We start from the raw sequence: 22767 nt of genomic DNA on the forward strand, positions 1-22767 counted from the left end.
TGCAGTACAAGCAGGGTTCTGGGCAAGGCTCATCCTTTTGCCCTGTTTCTGTACATTGCTTAGCACAAAGGTCCCTGATAAGGGATACAAGACAGAGCCATAACACAAATAATGAACTACATTTGCATGGCAGGGTATTAATCTCAACTCATTTTCTCACACAAACTGTTGGGCCGTTAAATCACCTGGGAGAAACCACAGATTCCCAAGTTTACTGTAACTCCATGCCAGTCTTTTCTGCGCATGCAATGGAGAAGGAAGGGCACTCACCTCCTTCCTTGCTGACTCCCAAGCACCCCTTCAGCTCCTGAAGAGAGATCGACTTGTCCTTGTTGAGATCACAGTAGTCAGTGAAACGTCGGGCACATTTCTTGGGTTTGGCTTTCTTCTTTACGTAACGCTTGAAAGGCTTCAGCTCCCGCTTGTTGATGTCGTTGCTGCTGTTGTTGTCCAGCTGGCTGAAGTACCAGTGCACCACTCGCTCCTCCAGCGTGTGGCTGGGGTCTGGCTCAGAGAACCTGGAACAAGAAGCACAGGATCACCGACTAGTGGATGCTCTCACCAACACTGTCAAGCATACGCTGAGGAGCCAGAGCTGCCCGCCGACTCAGACACGTGCTATGCCACATATTGAAAGCAGGCAAAATATGCAGGTCTTACAATCTCCTCCTTTTAGCTGGGCTCGTTTGAGAGGGACTAACTTTTTCTAAAAGCATCCTTTGGCATTAGCAAGCGGTGCCAAGAAATTCCTGGAGAACGATACCCTCAGTAGCTCTGGTTCTAATCCCAGAAGGACCCCCCTGCAAAGGGCAAGTGGGAATCTCCATGGTCCTTTTGACCCTTGGACTCCCATTCGAGTTACCAGAAGGAGAGCTGTGAGTGTCAGCTGTCATGTTTCTGTGATAGCAGAACCATCTAGACCTCAGAAAAGGAACAAATTCATTTAATGCAAGACACATTCATTATTTGAAAGTGTCCTTGGCAAGATGCAACATCCCTGCTGTATCTATGTATATGATCTGAACTCCTGTACTGTTTTCAGCATATTTAATGCTTTTCACATGGTTGATTTATACACAAGAATTCCACAGCAGACAAGCACCACAAATCCATTAAAACCAATACTACGGAACTGGCAACTTCAGTTTGCTTCATTTCTTATTCATTGTAATATTACAAGGTTGATGTTATTTGGCTCATATTTGCTTTCTGTGGAAAACAACAAACAGTATCAGGAGGAGATGAGGAGCAGGAGGAAAAGCAACAGCTGAGGATGCACAAACAGAGAATGCTGCTATTCAACATCAAGCCATCCCTGAACAGGCATTTATGTTGTACCATTTAATCGGTGCCTGGTGCTTCCCAGCAGCAGTGGCAAAGAGGTTATTCCTCAGTGATACAGAGAACCAGGGAGGAAACCCTTTCTAAAGAAGAATTCCTTAAAAATTGCACCAAGCTAGTCCATCTTTTCTCCATTTGATGGCCCAACAGAGGAAGCAGAAATGATGCTGGGACTTGAGCCTTTTTCATCCCAAGAATAAAGCATTTCAGTGCATGGAAATCAGTGGATAGGTAGTCAAGACACACTACACTGCACTGGTTGCTCTGACTTATTCCAGGAGACTATCCTCCAGCTGCTGCCTAATTCCTTCCCCAGCAGTGGGAGAGGGACAGTTTTGTGCTGCAAGCAGCCAAATTGTGGTGGGAACTTGGGACATTCTAGCTGATGGGGAAATATGAACCCAGGTACCTTATAAAATGCACTTTAAGACTGTCACCAACCTTCTTTCAGAAACTCGTAGGATATGGTCGCTGAAAATGACTTTGTTGGGAACTAGAAGGGAGAAAATTATTTTTGACTTTCTCATGTGACCAGTTTTTCCTCAAACACAGCTACAGAGCCTGAAAAGGAAAAACTCCACCCTACCATCACGTTAATCTAAATCACCAATGAAGGGGAGTCTGCAACATGCAGAAAGCAAAACCTGGAGCCTAGGTGGAGAACTGAGATCCCCATTAACCTTCTCTGATAGCTTTTACAATTTAGAAAGGTAGCCCCTATCCAGAGACATCTGGATCCTCATAACAAGTAAACACACAGTAGGGAGAGGCAAATAAATTGCAGAACATCTTTTTTTCCCAGGGTTTTACTTGAAACTATCTCCTTCATCATATAATTCTTAGCTGAGAAGCAGCCTGGCATTCAGTCACAGCATCTGGTCAGTGTACAGTGGGATAAACACTGGAGGGGAGATAGGAGAGATTAGGAACAAGTTTGGCTTAGTTTTGGGAGCAAAATACAAGGCATGCCCCTGGAGCCACCTATGGAGAGGCAGAAATTGCAAAAATCTCCCCAGGAAGCTCAGGGAGTGCCCAGTTTTTTCAGAGCCTTGAAACTGTATATGAAGACCAGGATGGCAAGAGAGAATAAAAACACATCCTGTGGCTTGTTTTTATGACATTTATGAACAGAGTCATTGGCCTCTCTCCCTTTTGGAAATGAGCTGGCTATCATCTGAAGACTAGCATATTTCCAACAGCCCCGCGGAGCATTTGGATTGCAAGGGGCAATATTCTGCTTTTGGTGAGATAGAGGAATAAAACTTGAGCTTTTGGCATGCGAGATTCCCCTTGTCCACACCTTGGCCTGCCCTTTGTTTCCTAAAGACCCACAACTAGAGAAGCAGAAATGCAGAAAATAGCAGAGAATCTTAGAACCAAGAGCGTAAAAACAACAGATAGGAACACGAGCTTCTCTGTGCTTGTTGAAGAGACACTCAAAAGCTGGACTTTTTCAGAAGCACATCAAGGAGGAGCTGTTATGAGTTACCAAGAGAGGCAATATAGCTCTCTTCAGCACTTGCATAAAGAAAATCAGGGAAATCCACAGGCTAATACAAATACATTGACTCATGAGGTGATGATACATCAATATTTGCCATTACAAACATGCTGAGAGCTCATGCTGAAAACTGCAGCATGCTGATGGAGCTAAAGGGAGTCAGTTTAACTGCTTTGATTGTAGGAGGAAGGAAGATATAGCTGTTTCTGAGTTTCTACCACTTCCTGTTGCCTGCCTTAGCAGGACTGCAGTTCCCAAGTTGGTTGCCTGCCCTTCCTGATCATCACCCAGAATTCCAGCACAGGAAGGATCCACATCATCTCCGTGCAGCTGTATCTCCCTAGCTCATGACAAGTACACTGTACACTAAAGAAGGTTGAAGTTACAACACCGTATCTAACGATCTTGACTTTGACAGCTGCCCATGCAAGACACATGCACCATCCGTGAAACATGAATTGATGCAACTTCACAGCACTGCTAAGCCACCTAGCTTTGATGATGTGCCATGACAACCACCATACCTGCCGGTCAGCTGAAATAAATCTGAGGGCTCTAATTGTCCTGCAAGCACAGACTTTACAGGAATATTCCAGGGTAATTTCCCTCTATTACTCCTCCATTGCTGTTGCAAGAGAAATAATTCAGTTGCAAACTTAATTTGCTGGGATGCCTCTTTACCCACTCAGACCATAAAAGAATCAGAAGAAATGAGAGAACAAAGCTGATTTGTACATTCTCAACTCCCATCAAAACATCTCTTGCTCTAACACCAGTCACACAACAATCCACTGAATTTCAGTCTCTCACTCCAGCACTGTAGCAGCTTTGTAAGACCTACTAAAGACAGACATTACCAAGATGCAGACAGCATTCTCAGTCTTGCCATGTTGACTTTATTACAGCTGTACTTACCTTTCTTCCTAATTGTTCCTCTTTAGCACTCTATGGCAAAACAGTCATCCTAAAGAATGAGTGCTGGGGAAGCAAAGAGCTATGTGCAAGCCAATTTGCCAAATCTAACCTGCTGTTGCTGGATTGCTTCCGTACATAAGCCAGCAAATTTAGCTCCATTATGCAGCATAAGCCCACCCACCGTCCAACAGGGAAGAGAAGCACGGTCTGTCGTTAACAGCCTAGGACAGGGAACCTGCTCCCTCAGCTTTCTTACGAATTCACTGGCATCAAGTACAAAGCCTCCTCCAAGAAGGCTTTTGCTTCTCCACCTGTATAATGTGCTATCAGTTCCCTCATGGAGGAGAACACTTATTTCTTCGGTGGCTTATGTCTGGAGGTATGTAGGTTAAGGTACTGCTATTCTTAACAATACCATTTTCCAGTGGAGACACGCCTCCACAGAACACCTTCATATCGTCTGGCATAACTGGGGTACAGGCAAAAAGCAAAGAGGCTATGGACATGCACTTTTGCAGCTGCACTGAATTCTGGAGCAGAGAGAGAAGAATATGCCAAAATATCAAATAGACAGGTTGGATATGCACTTTGCATGCAGTCTGTAATGTCTTCCAGCCCTTGAGGCCCCTTGCAAGAAAGGAGGAGTTAACTCAGTAGGAAGGAGCAGGGAAGAAGGGGAGGTATATAGGGTAAGGTATACAAGAGCAGCAAATGTCAGACATTACTCACATACAGACCCATGTACATGTACAGTGACATTACCCTCCATAGAGCTGTGCTGTCAAAGCGTAGTATGTCTCACTGAACCTGACTGAGTAAACTGAAGTCCATTCCTACCAAAGCCGATCCTTTTCTCCCTGAACACTTGCCGCCTCACCGCATCCCACTGCACGGACCCCCAGTACTGTGGCAGTGACAGAAAATCCAAATACGAAATACTGCTTTGACAGAAAGCAGTGTTGCAATCTCTGAAGTTCCCAGCAGACAATCACTCGTTTGAAGACCTTTAGAAAACCTGTTATTTTGTCACACAAACTTTATGTAGCAACAATAGCAGCTGAGGCAGAAGGAGTGAAGGGGAGTAAGACCTAACTGGACATCACCTAACTGGATTGCAGACAGAGACTATAAACCAAAGGGAGCTATTCCAGGATGAAAGAACACTAATGGGCAAGAAGCTGCTAGCAGAAGTAACAGAGCAGGGAAAAAAAAAAAAAATTAGTCCAGCTTCCACTCCTAACACGTGAGGTATGTTTGTGGTTAGGGTGTCCACGGGAGTTAAACCTGTAAGTTTCTATGACTTGAAAATATTTTGCAAGGATGTATGCCTTGCTTGGTGCTGTTGCTGAATGAAGAACAGATGAGAGCGAAGCTGAAGAAAGGACAGGACCAACCCTGCCAGTCAACACCCAAGACAGCACTGATGACGTCCACCAAGGTGCTTGCAGGGAGTGGTGGAAAGCGGTGAGTTTAACAAACTCAGGTAAACTTCAGAATTGTTCTTGATCTGCTTCCATTTCTCCCTCTCCTTTTGTTGTTTTCTGCTGTTGCCAATTCTGAAGTTAAAGGCTGTAACAAGGCTTGAATCAAAGAGGATTACTCTAACAGAATTGCAAAAGGATCCTGTATTTATTATCCTCCCTTTCCTGTAGCCAAAGAACTAAGAAGCCAATAACAAACTAAACCGAGTTCAGACTAAACAAAAGGGTACTACACAGCCCAAATTCATTACGGGGAGTGCATAATTCCTCTACGGTTAAAACTTGTTATCTTCCTATTACAGACCCGGTCTCTTCCTCTCCTCCAGCTGAGTTGTGTATGAAACAATTCTTCTGAACGCACCTTTCCTGAAGATTGTGGGATAAATCATTTAGAAGGTTTAAAAATCACTTCCCTCCACTCCTCATCGACTGTTCAAAGATCCTCCTCTTAGATGAACTCTCTCATATCTTTTATTAGCTAGTATTTCCATAGGAGCACAAAGAGAAGTTGGTATCCAACCTCGATTGAAATGCACTAGGAGTTGGGCCTTAACTTCCCCACACTATTTGAAAGTGTCAATCTTTGTTAAAACATGGCTGGGCTTCAGAACACCCTGGAGGTGTGCTGAGTTGTGTTTGCCTGTTTCAAACTACTCAACTAGAGCATGAAAGGGAACCTCGGGGGCAATTTTTTGAAATACTTTTTAGGGCTATTGCATAGGGAATAATTGGCAACTTAAAACGAAGGGACACAGCTGCTATGCTACATGATGGGGGTGGCTGTTGTAAGCTGCCCTTTTAACCCTAAATTCCACAGGGCAGTAATATTCTTGCTGATAATGTAGCAAGCCATAGCGCACACATTTTGGCAACTAAAACTCATTTCTAAATTGGCAGAGTCCGAAGAGAGATTCTCAGATCAGGGATACCCACACTGGGATCCCCTTTGGTCTATTTTAGTTGATGCCCTGTTTGATATGAATACGTCTGAATTATAAAATAGACTAAAATGTACTAAAGCAAAATCTAAATTTTAAAAAGTGCTGCTCCTATTAGATAGGATTTATACACATACAATTTCAACTGCGTTTTTTCAAAAAGGATACCAAGCAGTGGTTAATAAGCCCATTTCCTACAAGCGCTCGCTTAATGACTTTGAAAACATACAGTAACAAGATGTGCCTTGGAGTTATTACATAAACTTAAAATTAAGAATGAATTTTACCAGAGTTTTTCTGTTTCAAAAGTCTAAATGAAGTCTACTCGGCTGTTTTGCTGTAATATAAACCAGGGCCATGAGGAAGGGAAGTTCTCATCTCATTTACATTATTGTAAAGCAAGAGTAACTCAATTAAAGTCAATAGCTTTGAACTTGCTTAAACGAGACAAGACCTATATGGGATTACAAGGTTGTTTTAAGCATGCCCAATAAAAAAAAAAAAAAAGCCTTATCAGGTTTTACTTACATGGCCTGCAGCAATCCAAGTTGTACAGCCTCACTTTGCTGCTACTAGATTGGTTTTGTGTGTGCCAAGTATACAGTGTGCAGTTTAGCACAGTTTTACCTAGTATTTTTAAATGCAGATCTCTGTAATTTCTCCTCATGCTCTACCCTCCCCCTCAAAAAAAAAAAGGCTAATATGGGCATTAATTGCAAGGCCGCAGATAGCTTTGCGGCATGAATAGTTTAAGTCTTGAAGATGAAGACCCTCTGTCAACTCAAGAAGTTTTCACTCGCATGTCCAGATTCGGACTGAAGGCGGCAGGGTAATCTAATCTGATTTCCTCTATGTCATACTCCCAGAATGTGACTCGAATTACTCTTAGGATCATAGCTCGGGTTTGACTAAAGCAAGTCTTCCTGAAAAGCACCAGGCCTAAGATGAAAGCTTTAGAGAGAGGGAATCTGTCATCTCCCTCATGACTTCATTCTGCCTTAGAACTGCCCTCGCTTTAAAGAAATTTTGATCACAAGCTTGTTTATATTCAGCTAATCATGTTCTTCCCTGCTAGACTAAAGAGACTGCAGAGCTTTTGTCCCTACGGAGATACTGAGATCACACAAAATCATCTTTCAACCTTTTTTTCTTTCTTTTAATACCCCAAGGAAGGCTGAGCTCCTTAAGACTCTCACTGTTAGGCTTTTTCAGTCCTTGGAAATGCTCTTCTCTGCATTTGGTCCTATATTTTAATGTTGATACTGAAGATGCATATTGTATGCCAGTATCATCTCTCCACTGTCATGGAGAAACAGGAATACTCCTCTCCTTTCCTTAAAACTCCTGCTGCTTCTCCGATTAAAATACACAGGACAATACGTGGGACCAACTGACATGGAGATACGACTTGCCGTTTGCCTGGCCTGCCTCCTGCAACAGGCGCAAGCTTTGCTGGTGATAAGTTAAAAATTTACCTTGGATCACTGGATGTGTTTGTTCAAACTCTAAAAAAGGCCCAGGAGGATGAAATGCTGAACACTGTAAAGGAACAGCAAGAGGGAGGCTAAGGAGGGAACTAGTGTGGGGTTAAATACAGAACCTGTTCTGCCATCATTACGACAAAGAGGGAGAAGAGCCTGCAATAAGAGAAGCTTGCCTTGCAGATAAGAAAACTGACATTAAGACATTAAAACCGACATTAAGAAAAATCAGATAGCCAGATCCCTAGCTTTTCTTTTCAACATGACCTTCTTGGCAAGTCTGGAACAGGGAGATACAGGATAAGCACTGTCATAAATCCAGTGTTTTGTTAATTGTTAAGGTTGGAAACGAATTAGCTTTTTGATTAACCCTATAGGTAAAATACTCGTGTCTTGGAAAAGAGCTTTTGTTTCCAGTGCCAAAGTTAAGTTAGGCCACCCAGACAATTTCAGATATTCTTGAGGAGTGGACTCAGGACATTCCTGCCCTTGGGAAACCTGGAAAGCAGGAGTCATTGCAGAGACAGCTTCCCAACTCTCTAAACTCATATGAAATGAAAGCTGTACTGATTAAGTACCCAATATTCCTTGAAATGCTTTTCTTTGCAAAACAAACGGCCCCATCACGGCACAGTGGGATGGGAAAGCTTGACGTATGTTCTTTGGGCTATGCGCTTAGCCTAGCTGATGCACGCGGAAGTTTACGCCACAGCAGTTTCCTGAATTTAATCGCGGCTGTGGGCAGGCAGCAAATTTGGGTGGCAGCAGTCTTTCGCCTTACAAAGGACAGCCTGCTAAAAGATTTCTTTTTCCTCTTGCAAATGGGCTGCCGACACTGGAGCTGAAAATAAATCAACATGACGACTGTGTGAAGAGCCAGGCAGTGAAAAATTCTACCAGAAAGGCCTCTATTGAAAGCTGAGAAATACACAAAGCTTGGGGAACATTAGGAAGCAAGCCTGCTGGTTTATAGAAGTGCAGTGGGGGCATACATCTCTGGTCTCTACAATATTGGTTTATATTAAGCTTTATTTTAAAAGTGATGATTACATTGGCTGAGTTTCAGTTCCAGTGCCAAAGATGCCAAATAAATATCAAATACTCTCCAGGGCTTCCCACTGCATTTGAACCATGCAAATTAGACAGAATTGACATTGGAATGCTTATGGCTGAGGAGAACGACGTATTTCCCATCCTTGGGGCATTTTTCACCCTGTTTATATGAATACAGACATGCTAGGCGTATACTGCTAATTCGCTGGGTTACAGAATATTCAGCCTGCACTCAGCCACCGGCCTGATTTGTAAGGTCCAAACGTGAAGTTAAAACCATATGGGTTCACAAGCAATCCATACTAAAACCAAAAGGCACAGCGGTGCCACCCAGGAAGTTTCTTGTCTCGAGTAATTAAAGACGGCACTGCTCCCTTCCACATTTTGAAAGGGGAAAGCAGGGGATCAACATCATTCTCAGTATGTTGAAGCAAAACCCAGGGAAGTATCTTGTGCACAGAGGCACCTCCTTCATCTCTAGACTCCTGTGAACATGAGCACAGTATTTATTATTGCATCCCTGTGTGCTAGTCAGGGGAATCCAGCATCACAGAAGCCTTGCCTAGCCAAGGAGATTTAATCCATCACAGTCCCTTCTCAATGGCCTGTCCTGCCCGAAGGGGATTTGCTGTTATCAAGCAGAAGGGGGAGACAAGCCCCCAGCTTTCCTCCAGTTCCCCAGAAACGCAGACTTCTGCCCACCTCCTGCAACAGGCCTGACCTGCTGCTCCTTCCAAGAGGGATGAACAGGCAGCCGGTCGGAGGGGATGGCTGTGAAAAACAGCTCCTCTCCTCATCGTCAGGCTGGCTCCAGCCCCACAGCAAAACCACGGCGCGGGTACTGCCAAGAATTCGGCTTGCATTCTTCCCTCCCTGTGGTAGCCACTAGGCCACACGGCCTCCTTCAGTCCATTTGCATTTTATTAGGTCTTTTCATGCACCAGGGGACAAAAGAACAAGCCACTTCCTCCCACTGAGCTCTCATTTCACACTTCAAATGGGCTATACTAACCTTTATGGTGGAGCAGCTGCCAGGGAGGAGGGGCAGGAGGAGGCAGGCAGGACCAGTATGACATGACAGAGCAGCTTCCGAAGATGCAGCCTCAGCTTTTCTCCCAGCAGCCCAGAGAACCCAAATCAGCGCACAGCAACACCCTTCCCTCCTGCCCCCACCTCAGGGGCACCCAGAGCTCTGCAGCCACCTTGGTGGCATGCACCCCAAGTGCTTTCTGGACTCACCTCCCACCCCCCGTCGGCGCTGCTGAGTTAATAGCCTGGACCATGTCTGTAGTGAGAGCATCAAGTAGGCTGGTAATAAATTCAACTTTCTTCCCTTCTGGGCAGCCTGCAGAAAGAAAAGAGGAGGTTTAATGCAAGAACACACAGCACTGGTCTCCTACCCCAGTTCAGCAAGAACCTCCTTTGTTTGTAACATGGCAGCCATCATCACAGTCCCTAAGGAAAGGCAGAAGAATCCCTCAGTGGGTTTTCTCTGCGTGGCAATTTGTCCTGCAGCTTTTGTCCAGGCACACAGAGGGTCAGCAACAATAACTGGCAGGAAGACAGTGTGGTTAGCTTTATGGCCTCTCCCAGTTCCCTACCAGCATAACCACAGGGATGTGCTGGAAGCGCCTGGCAGACGGGAGCTCCCATGGTGACACTTGTAGAAAAGTTTACAAAACAACTCATTACCTCCTGGGTCATCTTCCTCTGAAAACATGGCTTTTCTGAGGTCCTAACTGACAGTTTAAAGCTTCCCAAAGCACGGGCCAAAAGCGAAGACTGCTGCTTGCGCTCTCCTCTTCAGGCATGGAGCGCGTTTCCTGCCAGCAGCTACCACAATAATTCAGTTCTTTGCATGAACGCACTGCATGGGAAATACGTCAGCCTAAGTCAACATGCGGCAATTGCCTCCAGTCAGTGCTGGCTTAGGCAGGACAAAGCGGGCCGAAGGCAGGCTTGATAACCACTTCCATTACTTAGTCCTGAGGCCATCCAGTTTCCCACCATCATAACCACAGATTGACAGTCTCCTATCCTTAACACTGCCAGCCTGTTGTATGACACAGCTGACACTAAAATCTCCATCTCCTCACCTTTATGAAGCAATCTATGCCATTTCCTTTACTACTACGTTAATACTGTAACAACTGCCTATCAAGGAACAAACATATTTAACTTCAACCCATCGCCTCCCATCCTACTCTCTTCTCTGATGTGATGGAAGAGCCATCGCCACATCCCTCGCCTCTTCTTTTTCCCAAAACCATCATTCACTACCAATTAGGCACCCAATTAGGGCAGCAGACATCAGAAAACAGGATCCCCCTAGCAACATACAGCAGTGTAAACCCTTTCTGCTTTTCCTGGACAAGCAGAGAAGCACGTGTACCCCAAACAGAGCACCAGAAACTCACTGTAATCCCTTGACAGCTGAAAGCAGCTTGCAAATTGATCTGACAAAACTCCCTTCTTTGCAGTATTACAGGCCCTGTTCCCTGCAACAGCTAACCAACAGTCCCTAGCCTGTCTCCATATTATGTGCATTACACACACGCACACCCCTCAGCACTCGTTTGGCACGTGGTCCAGAAAATGTCAGCATTGTAATGGGTAAGCTGCTATGGCAGCCAGAGTAGACCACTCACTTAAAGGAGCTTTTTGTTGCAGTAATGAGAAGGTTGAAAAACCATTTGCTAGAAGTCATCTCCCTGGGGCCTCAGCATCTCACCATCTGCAGGAATTAGCAGCTTGCCATTTGCTATGTGAAAGCAACACTTTCCTTCCTTCTTTCTTTCTTCTGGCTCTTGTGGGCACAGCCGTGACACAGTTTGAGAGGAGGGTGTGTGTAGGTGTGCAAAGATTTGGATTTATGTCTCCCCCACCTTGGCCTCTGCAGGATCTCTTCACACAGGCCAAAGAGCACACTGGCGGCAGCACGTCGAGTCTGAAGAATGGGCAAGCCTCTCGAGGAGGATGATGGTAAGGGGTCCCCCTTACAGAACCGAGTGCAAATAGAAGGATCAGTCTCAAATTAAAGCAGGGTTTGGGGGTGTTTATTCTTAAAATTCAGTTCTAGTAAGAAAGATCAGAAAAAGTAGAAGGGAGCATCCCCTCTCGCCCCCTGCTGTTCTGGCTGACCAGGGAATTTTCACATGCAGAGCAGCTAATCAAACAAACCTCAAGTCTGAATCAAGAGATCATGGAGCACAGCATCAGGCGGACAAACCAGGGCCAGATCCTCTGTCTTCCAGTGTGACACAAGGGCATTTTCACTGACAGGCACCGTCACGTCAGCCAATCCAGCCCAGCGCTGAAAAGTTCACTAAGGCACTGAAAAGTGGCTTAAGCTAAGAGGGAAACTCTCATGGAGTCTGTTGCTGGGATCAGATCACTAAGCCACAGAGCATCATGTGCCCTCTTCTGCATCAAGCAGTTCCTGTCCCCTTGTCCAGCTGCAGTGCAGAAGGGGAGGGAGAAGAAAGATGAAACCATTCTGTCTTCCTGAGAAATCAGAGAGAGAGTCTCCAAGAAAAAGCCCAAGAGCAAAGGATTTTCACAGAGGAGTTCTGGAGAGGCAGGTGGGAAGTGCAGAGAGAATCAGTAAAGCAAGGGGAGAAGGGGAAGAAAGGAAGTAAGGTTATTCTATTTTAGCATGATTTCCTAAGGAAATGAGCCTTAATGCAGTCATTTAGCAGGTTTCCCTCCCCCCCACCCTCCAAAATAATACTTGAACCGATTGACCAATTTCATTTGAATGTGAGAGGGAGAGGCAGATAGGATATTTCTACATGACTTGTGAAAACCAGGAGCTGCATAGAAGAGAGCCCTGCTGAGGGCAGATTTGCTAAGCAGAACGCTACGGGACCCAAGGTCAGGACCCGGCAGGAAGAGAATTAGGAGACACAGAAGGCAAATCTGGGACAAATCTCATTTCCTTTGCTAACCTGCTCAGGGACAACTCACTTTATGCTAGCCTTAGAAAGCACCAGACAAAAAATGAAGTGGATCCAGAGCTTTTGTGCATAGTTCCTGGTCCCTACCACTCCCTCATGGTGGGGAGGGACCCACAGTGTCTTCTGTTTTCAGGCAGTCAGCCCCCACCAGGAGAGCGATGGTTGATCTCTCACTTGAGGGCTCCTTGCTCTGTTCCTTAGGAAGGTGTCGGGAAAGGAAAACCAGAGCACAGGCAGGTAGGATAGCATTTTTAAGAGCTGCACAAACACCTATGCCCACCACATCTTCCTAGCAGAAACAAGGAAAAAAATTATGGTTTGTCACTCTTAAGAGGGGAAAACCAGAATATAAGACAATTAGTAATGGAAGATAAAGTGGGTCTCGGGCAGAAAACGAGGGATAAAATTGAGCTAAGTAGCAGCCAGCATTAGTTAAGTGACCTTAGTGTAGAGGAATGCTGCCTTGCCAGGTCCCTGCAGTGTCAGGGAGACAGTTGGTCCACAGTGTCTTTCCCCTTCTGTTGCTCAGAGGGCATCAAGCTGCTGACAAGCCCTGCTAAACAGGAAGGATCCTGTCCTGGCCAGGTTTGAAGAAGAACTTTCAGTGCTGAGCCCCTCTTCCCCCATGGGACCTCCAGGCATCCAGGTTTCTTTCTGAAAATTCTGATCCCAGACATACTTTTTTTTCAAAGAAGGGCAGACAGGCAATAAACCAGCCCCCAGAGCACTCCCAGCCTTTTCCAGTTCAGTGCTGAAATTGGAGGTGATCCAAAATAACACAGAATAAACCCCATGGTAAAACATGCACAGTGAGAGAAATTCCCCATCTCCTCAACAATATTCTTGGCCTCTTAAGAGTCCCAAGGTGAGATAGGGGGAGAAGGCAGAGACAGGATCTTGTTCCTCTCTGACCTGGAAGTTCTCTGTCCTTGAATGGATCATCAATCTCTGTGCTCTTCGATCTGGCATCGCTTTCACACACTGGGGTCTCATAGCTGAAAAAGGAGAACAGCAGATGCTAAACTATGTGATACAGCTTTAGTGTCATCAGATGGTTGCTAAGGGGTTATGTCTTATCTTACTGCAGGGGAAACAAATAAACCTGCGGAAGAAATATTATTCTCAAGCATCTGTCTGCTTATGGACAGCCAGCAACAGTAGCAGAAGTGGAGAGGGAAGGAAAAGCATACTCTGAAGCCCGCTACCAGCTCAAACCCACAAACAGCAAAAGGCCCTCTTCCAACTCCGTGGGCACAGGCTGAGGGTTTTTTCTCAAGCTGTCCATGCTCTGCAGAATCACTGTATCTAGCAGAGTTTAGGTCCCAGCTCCTACTGGCCTGGTTTTATAACTTGCCAGACCCACAATTTGTTTCCAAATCCCAAGTGAGAAAAGATTCCTAGTTTTAAAATACAGAGTAATTTAAGGATCTATCTATCCGTGGCTTAAAATTTATCAATGCACAACAAAGAAGTCTTCTAAATCAGTACTGGTCAGGATCAAAGTGGCTGCAGCACGAAGTATAAAGCAGCAAACAATGCAACAAAGCCGTTTCTCTTTTCACTGTCTGAGCCCCAACCAGTGCTCTTGAGCAAAGCCCTGGTTCCTGCTGCCACCCAAAAGCTGCAAGCCAGAGAAAAGAAAAACCAGGGCTGCTTTGCATGATTACTTAACGCAGAGGAAAGTAAGGGCAGTAGTTACTATGCACCAGGTCCTACGGAGAAGCAGCTGCACAGTAACATTCCATCCGGCACCGCTAGCTCTAAGGAAGGCACTACAGAGCTGACTGCTCTGGAAACAGGAACTTAGAGTTTTTTATAATGCATCAGCTCCAGGCCCATAGCTCTTACCGAGTGGAAGTACCAGGCAGCGGGCGTCCCGTGTCCACCAGGACACACCAGCAGTACCCAGTCGACTGGTGGCATTGCACTGGTTTGTAGAGCCCTCCGGGAGCACACTCGGGGATGACGATACCCTCGCGGGGGTTCTGCCTGGCCTCCTCCAGGGCGCTCTGTCTTTCCTGGTCACAGGAGTGAACTTTTTCTGGAAGATGGGAGGGAAGTTGGAGAGGGTGGAGGGAAGGGAAAAAAAAAAAAAAAAAGTCAAAAAAAGATCTTCTTCCCCGGCTCAGCAGGATATGGGTATCCTTCACATCAGGAGACCTCTGTGTATGTTTCCTTCTCAGCAAACACCAGCATGTCCTCATCCCTAGGGACTCAGGGACTTCTGGGTTGAGAGCTTCCTCCTACATTTAGCTGTGACACAAGATGATTATGGATTAGAGATATTGACTGCCAAGTGCCCACCAAGCCAGGAACAGCAGGAAAAACTGTTCCCGTTCACCTGGGTTTTGGAACAGAGCTATCAGATGACAATAATTCACTGTTACTGCAGCCACGGGGTAAGCATTTCCCAGATGATGTTTTTGCATATTGAAAGATCCTAAATTGTGACTTGTATTTTCCAGTTAAATGAAGGTGGCAAACACCCTGCCGTGCCCCATCATCTCTTTCTCCAGACTGCAACACACTCTTCCCTCTCAATAGCATCTCTCCAATGCAATCCCAAGAAGAGCAGAAGGTTATAACACCACCTTATCCAGTGCAGAGAGCACCTGCACACACCTCAGCAGGAACTCAACACACACTGCAGCACGCTCCACCGTTGCGGAGGGCGCTCTTCCTGCCAAGGGGTAGGTAGGACGGTGCCCCTTAATAGCTTATTACACAGAAAAGGTTATTGCTAAAGTCGTCATCAACCAAAGAACAGAGTACACAGATGGCACACACCAAAGGAGAGCAAGAAGCCCAGAAGTGGCTGCTGCAGCCAGCCTGGCACCTTCAGCCCTAACGCTGCCTGCAGAGGAGCAACAGATGCAGAGAGAGGTGCCAGGCTGCTGCCTCTTATATGGACCAGCCTATAAGGGGGAAGAGATGCACAGAGTACCCACGGGATGTTACAACCTATTTGGCTCAACAGCCAGGAGTTCTTAGTTGCAAAACCTCAACATTCTGGCCCTCTGAGGCGCAGAAAAATTATTTCAACTTTGGAAACCACTGAAGGTATCAGAGAGGAAAAAAAGCATGCATGTGAGAGAAAGCAGTCAAGGCAGCTGATCACAGGATTTAAAACATGTCTAAGTCTAGGGTAAAAAAGGACAACAATATAACTCCTAACTTTTATCCTTAGGAGAGTGACAAAAACCAGAAGCAGGAACAGTTGTTCTCTCCTTCCCTAGCTTTCCTCACCTTTACTCTGTCTTTGCTTTTTAGAAATAAGCCACAGCATCTGAAATCCCTTGCCGCAGCCAAGAATCCCCTCAAGCTTTCAATACATAAAATGCTTCAACACTGACAGGCAGTGACACCACAGGTTGATCCCAAACCTGCAGATGTTTGCACAGTCAGCCAGCAGACATGGCATGACCTCAGCATCCTGCCCCCGGGACAGGCTCGGCGCACAGCTAACACACGCTCACTGTTTCCATGAATTTTGCCTGCCTGCCTGCACCCCATCAGTAAAGTCTCACATTTTGGTGATAAATTTTGATGCTGAGACTAATTTTTGCCCTGTATTTGGGGAACAGAAGGGATGCTGATTCACAACTAGAATTCCTCAGCTTGGTAGCAGCAGGTACAACACAAAAAACTCCAGCATAGCGTCACTGGAGAACAGCATGGTTTGGGTACCAAAAGCACTTTTACAGGTTTCTAATTGAACTATAGCAGCTGAAGTCTCAGAGACCTGGATGGTCTCCCTCTCCTCAGCATTTCAGATCACTGTCAAGGCAGGGAATGTGGAGGACACCTGAACTTTGCCACATACAAATCCACACAACCAAAGCATGGAATAAAAACTTGTAAGTGTCGGCAAGTCTGATTCAAGCAGAGAGAAACTTGATCAGGAAGGAGCAGGAGGGGATAAAGTCAACAAAAACTGAAAGGGAGCTCAAGCCTCAGCTGATATTTAAGCTGACTTCACTTTGCTGACAGATTTCACATCTGGGGGAAAAAAAAAAAAAAGGGCCCCATGACTGTTTCCAAGCTGTACAGGGACAGAGAATTCATTGAGCGAGAGGCCTGCAGGCTCCTTAACAAACCACTTACATCACGAGGGGCCCGTGGTCTGCCGACAGCAATTCACACCTTGGCCCTCAGGTGAGGAGGATCATTCATGCAGCTTGTTGAAGCAAAAACAGGGGGAGAATTCCCTATCATCTTTTTATATAAGAAAACAAAACCTGCTGAAGAGAACCACATTCCAGGGATTTTTCTGTCTAAATCTCCAAAGCTTCTTGAGTGCACAGTGTCAAACCAAGATTGCTCAAGTCCTTTGAATCTTACAAAACCAGCACTAAAAAATTACAGTGAAAAAAATAGTGGGTTTTTTTGTCTGTGTGTCAGAACAACAACAACAAAAAGCCACTTTTATTGAAATCAAGAAAAAAAAGGAAGAATAAATGTCATTTAATGAGATAGTATCTTGTTTTACATACATTTGCAGTTAGGTATGCAAATTACACAGCATAAATGCACACACTTACACGTTTGTACTATGCCGTAAAAAATGGCAAAAATTTCTCTGCACGTATTAACATTTGTGGGAATAGAATAGCCACAGCATTTACTACCAGAACACAGAACTAATTGGTAGTCACTCGTGTTTGAAGGGTGTTTAAAGGCTGAGTGAAACAAATCCTACCAGTTTTGTTCAGCTGACACAAATAGATGCAATGACACAAAATTCCCTGCCCATGGCAGGGGGGTTGGAACTAGATGGTCTTTAAGGTCCCTTCCAACCCAAACCATTCTATGATTCTATGAAAATCCCCCATCACCACCAGTACTCAGTGGCCCATCACTAGCAATGACAGCAACACAACCGAAATATCAGGGAGGTTTTCCTCATTTCTAGCCTACATCTAGAAGCAGCCACTATGAAAGTTCCATCTATTCCATTACATCCCAAAGAACATAAAACAGAGGTACTGCGGCAAACCGAAGGCCCAACCTGTCTCTCTTTCACCTCCAGCCGTGGCCAAAAGCAGATGCTTAGAGGAGACAGGACAAGCATAAACTTCTTTCCCACATGTATTTCATGCCTCAGACAGCTGCGGATCAGAAACACACAGAGACAGACACAGAGTTTGTATTTAGTGAGTTGCAATGGTTTTTCCATGTCTCTCCTCAAGCTTTTACTGTGCTATCCTGCAGCTTGTTCTGTGGCTTGACTACACGTTGTGTGTGGAATACAGCACATCCTTGGGTTTGATCTAAACCTGTCTCCAACTACTTTTGTTTGTTGGCCCTAGTTCTTCTGGAGGATGAAACAGCGAAGAGTGTGCAGTCACTCCCTCCCTGTCTCTCACTGCTTTACAGGTTCCCACTTCATCTCTTTTACATGCTGAAGAGTCCCAGCTGACCCAGCTGTTCCTTCTCTGAACCCTTTCCAGGCCTACCATACCTTCCCTGAGCTAGAGAGGATCAGAATAGCAAAACACATTGACACTACATGAGGGTCTGACAACAGCCCTGTGGAAAGTTCCTTCAGTGACATCTGTCTACCAAGCAGAAGAAAGTATTAACTAGTACTAGCCCCCGGAGAGGCTCTTTCCTCCAGGCTACCACTCTAACAGCACTTAAATCCCTTAAAAAATAAACATGAATATTAACAGTTGGAGTGTTTTTCAACAGCCAGCAAAATCAGCTGGGAAATCCATACCATCAGCTTTCCTAATATGGGAATTGGCATGAACCGCATACACTGTCACCCTGAAAGACAGTCTCGCAGGTAGTGAAGGGACCATCAAGTGCTATCCCAGCTCCAGGACGCTGAAGTCAGCCTGTTCCAGACAGACTGCTTACTGGAAACTTCGCTGCTGTTGCCAAGGCCAGGTTTATGGAGGATAGTGAAAGCCAATGGCCAAGCTAGGAGGTTTAATGCCAGCTATGAAATTAAGCTGTCATCTTAGAAAGAAGCATATATTTATTATATATGCAGGGTACTTAAAAGCCTACTCCCTCTTTGAGCTAATGAGGGTTGCAGGCACAGAAAGATAAAGAAAAAAGGTTTTCCTTCTTTCCTTATATTAAACATTTAGAGAGAGAACATTTAAGACTGCAAGTCAGTGGGACACAAACAGCCTTCCCAGGACTAACAATAATAATAGACCCCCCTTCGGTGTTCTTGTGGGGTTTTTTTTTGTGGGATTTTTTTTTTTTGGTTGGTTGAGGGTTTTTTTGTTTTCTCAAAGGCACTGTCATGTTCCCCTTTTTTTCTGCCACCTCTGCTTTGACTTAAGACAACCATCAGCAAAGAAGCTGAGTAATGCTTGCCAATTCAGTGTTGCTGGGGAGCAAAACCTTCTGGAGACAGCAAATCTAGATTACAACAAATCCAGTGACAGAAAGGGAAAAAAAAAAGATAGGGAACATGCACACACAAAGGAGAGAATCACTGGCAGAAATACTCGTTTTACCTTAACTGCTCAGAACCAACTTTTCCTTCTTAACTCTTTCGACTGCTTCTAACACTCCTCAAACCATTTTTAAAAGTAGTGTCTCTGAAGCCACGAGCTATTGCAGGAAAACAGGGCTTGGACATCTGCAGTTGCATATTATTTATGCAACAATTTTCCCCTCGTAATGGCCTTCTGAGAAATGCACGGACAGATTCATAAAAAGGTCTCTCATTCCTGGTCCCTTAAGTACACACATTCAAACATACATCTAGTGCCTGCACAAAACCAATAAAAATGATGGATGAGGTAAGGGACTCATCTGACTGTCTAATAAACTAGACGGTTATTGAAGAGATGGGGCGTTTGTTTACCTTACAAAGCTGAGAAGAGAGGGTGTCTAGCAGCATCTAATCAGAGGCTTGTGCTTAACAGTTCTCATGCTCAGCTCGCAGGGCTAGATGCAGCCAAGGTGCTGCTCTGGGGATGAGGAAGCCTCCCCCAGCTGCCCTCCTGACATGTAACAGCCCTCATTGCTATCCCAGCCAAAGGACCAAGCATCGGTCACCCCAAGGACGCTGTGGATGATTAGGGAAGATCTGCCATCCAACCACAGCAGATTGTTTTTTGAATATTGCTCTTCTGCACCCTTTTTTTTTTTTTTTTTTAAATTAAAAGAAGAGGGAGACTGTGACACCAAAACCTTGGAGAGATCCCTACACCCTTAGAGACAGGAATCCTCCTTCTAAACCAGGCAAAAGAGGGGGTCTAACCTCCCCCTGTGCTTCTGTCCAGCCTCAATGGACCTATGTGAATAGCCTAACCCCAGACCTACAGGCTATGCCAGGCAGGGCAGATTTCCTTCACTTTCCCTCTCTCATTTCTTTTGACCAGAAATTCTGCCTGGACCAGGGAAACTTTTCCCATGGAGTACCCACAAACAACTTCAGTTTTAATGAACAAGCATTCATCAGAAGGGGAGGAAAAGGTCTTTTACTGAAGGATTCTTGACCAATCCCTGTTGTTAGTGCCTCAACAGGGACCTGACTTCAAAATACCATTTCAAAAAAATCAAAACACATGCCTCTCCCCTTTTTTTTTTTTTTGTTCAACTCCCAGCTTTCCCCTCCGTGAGGAACTAGCGCAGCACAGAAAAAAAGGCAACAGTATGGATATTTAGTGCCAAGTTCCTATTGACATCCTGTGCCAACCCAAAAGTGAGGACTAAGTGTCTTTGTGCCTCAGTTTTCCTCCCAGTGACAAAGTGTTTGCCTGTCTCCCAGGGAAGCTTAATTCAAACAGGATTGATTTCTCATTTTTGTTCAGCCTGTCTTTACACTGCTCTGGCAGAGAAGAGGAGCCTTGAACTGGTTATTTTATGATAGCACGCACAGCAGCTTAAAGGTGCTTTTATGTTGCATATTGTAATGTATGCAACGTAATGTGAATTATGTCTAGGAAGCAGGTCCATTCTGGGAGAACAGTGCCCCATCCCGGTAAGGAACTTACAAAAGCTTTGGGCAGAAAGCACAGCCACGGGGAAAGTTGAGCACAGGATGTGAACAGGAAGCAGGTCCATTCTGGGAGAACAGTGCCCCATCCCGGTAAGGAACTTACAAAAGCTTTGGGCAGAAAGCACAGCCACGGGGAAAGTTGAGCACAGGTTATGTCAGCAGCCCAAATCTGCATCTCTTGCACCTCAGAGGATAAAGAGAATTTGAAAAGTCTTGAGTGTGGACACGCTCAAGGGCTGGCAGGACTCACAAAGCAACGTGGTGAATAGGCACGAGCCGCCCGTCCCCCGAGCTGGGCTGTGGGCGAAGGGAGCAAAACAACCCCTTCTGTGTTTTCCGGCAGCACAACAGCTGAGCAAATATGGCTCATGGGGATAGCATAAATCTCTCTGCACCTCTTAGCCATCAGCAATGCTACCCGCTCCACCCTCTCCTGTCCGGGACAGTGGTCCTTCCAGGGTATTCTGGCTAATGTAAAGGCAAAGAGCAAAACAAACATTGCAGGTGCTCCCAGACTGCACCAGTTGAGCAGTCCCTTACCTTGGTACTCAGTTTTATTTCTCAAGGCACAGGCTACAGAGGAAGCAGAGGCTACTGCACGTTCCAGTGCTGAATAAGCACAATGTGAAGTTTTAGCAGGTGGCTTATAATTTTTAAAAATGCGTTGTTCCAAGTGGCTCATTAAACTTCAGCTACCCAGGAACGCATCCTTCCCCCGCCATTCTCCTTCTGCTCAAAGCAATAAAGCGGCACTGCACTCCCATCGGTGTTAGGTGATGAGAAGCCTTTGCAGTATCTACCCTCTAGCTTGAAATAAGGAGGAGTGGCTGAAGGAACCACTCTCCCCGGCATTAGTGAACTTCCCGAGGGACTTTTTGACGTACAACTTGTGCTCGCGTTGCAGAACCTGCGTGCATTGGGTGCTGCCCAGCTAGGAAAGAAGCCTGCTCCACTGGGTTTCCAAACCACACAGGAATAAAGCTCCACGCCTGCGCATCTTGAAACCTGACAGTTGAAAGTTACCTGTCCCTGCAATGCTAACTCTACCATCTTTCGGGTGGGGTTTGGACTCTTTCTATCACCCCATCAGTCACGCAGTCCTAGCCCTCCTAGAACAGTAGCCAGACTAGCTGAAGGATGGCAGAAGAACAATACTTTTTTATGGCTACAGTTATCATTCTGGCAAAAAAATGCAAATATTTGCATGTTCATACACAATGCATTAGACAGAGCTCTGATTAAATTCTGATTCATTAGTGTATGTTATAACTTGTGTCATTCTCATAAGGAAAATGTAGACTACATACAATTACTAACACTGCAGGTTAAGGAATAATACGCTCCAAGAGGAGAGGTCCCAAAAGTTGTCTGTGAAACAGTTCTTCAGTACTGAAAGCAATCAGGAGGCTTGTATCAAATCAAATTACTGATGTGGCTAGTGGAACACAGCATCCAGCGTAGAGACCAAATTTGAGGAAAGGATTCAAAGACATGTTGATAAATGATTTTAAATCAGCGTGATCACAACTTACAAGTACAAACCTTAACAACCAGCAAGGAGAAATCCAGTGCATGGAGTGGAAATTACTGCGAGACAGCAAGACTTAAATAAAATGGCCAGGAGCTTAGGTAGACCACAAAAAAGCGTGCAACTTCGTGACACTGCAAACAACAACAACAACAAAAATCAAAACAGGTAAATCTAGCTGTGGGATGTAGTGACAGGGGCCTCGCATAAGAAACGGGCACTAAGGACTGGCAAACGTTTAAATCAACCCTGTGTCCAGCCCTGGGCACTGCACTTTGAGGGAGAGGTGGACCATTTGGCAAGAGTGCAGGAGACGGCAAAGGGAACAGGCAGAGGTCTAGGAAACTTGATCTATGAGAAAAGGCTGAAAGAATTCCATTTGTTTAGTCTAGGGATGACATTCAGTCTTCTGAGACGTAAAAGCTGTTATACAAAAAAAGATGGTCATAGATCATTTTTTTTCCCTTCCCCATGGGTAGTTCAAATAGCACTGAGCTTACTTGGAGAAGGGAGGTTTAGGTTTGCTGTAAGAAAGCTTCAATGATTAACTTCACTCACTGGAAGAAGCAGTCAGATCCCTGTTGCTGCATTAGGGACAGGTTAC

General features: G+C 45.3%; 1 protein-coding gene across 1 annotated transcript in view; it reads right to left on the reverse strand.

Moving 5' to 3' along the window:
- Positions 1 to 270: 270 nt before the first annotated feature.
- SMOC1 (SPARC related modular calcium binding 1) overlaps positions 271 to 22767 on the reverse strand; it is a gene marked incomplete at both ends in the record, with an annotated part of 79042 nt that continues 56545 nt past the window's right edge. The window contains 4 exons of the mRNA XM_010147155.1: positions 271 to 518; positions 9950 to 10055; positions 13579 to 13661; positions 14515 to 14707. Coding sequence (XP_010145457.1) covers positions 271 to 518; positions 9950 to 10055; positions 13579 to 13661; positions 14515 to 14707 — 630 coding nt within the window. The remainder of the gene's footprint in view (positions 519 to 9949; positions 10056 to 13578; positions 13662 to 14514; positions 14708 to 22767) is intronic.

This window comes from Eurypyga helias, unplaced genomic scaffold, assembly GCF_000690775.1.
Source record: "Eurypyga helias isolate BGI_N326 unplaced genomic scaffold, ASM69077v1 scaffold8352, whole genome shotgun sequence".
Classification (NCBI taxonomy): Eukaryota; Metazoa; Chordata; class Aves; order Eurypygiformes; family Eurypygidae; genus Eurypyga; species Eurypyga helias.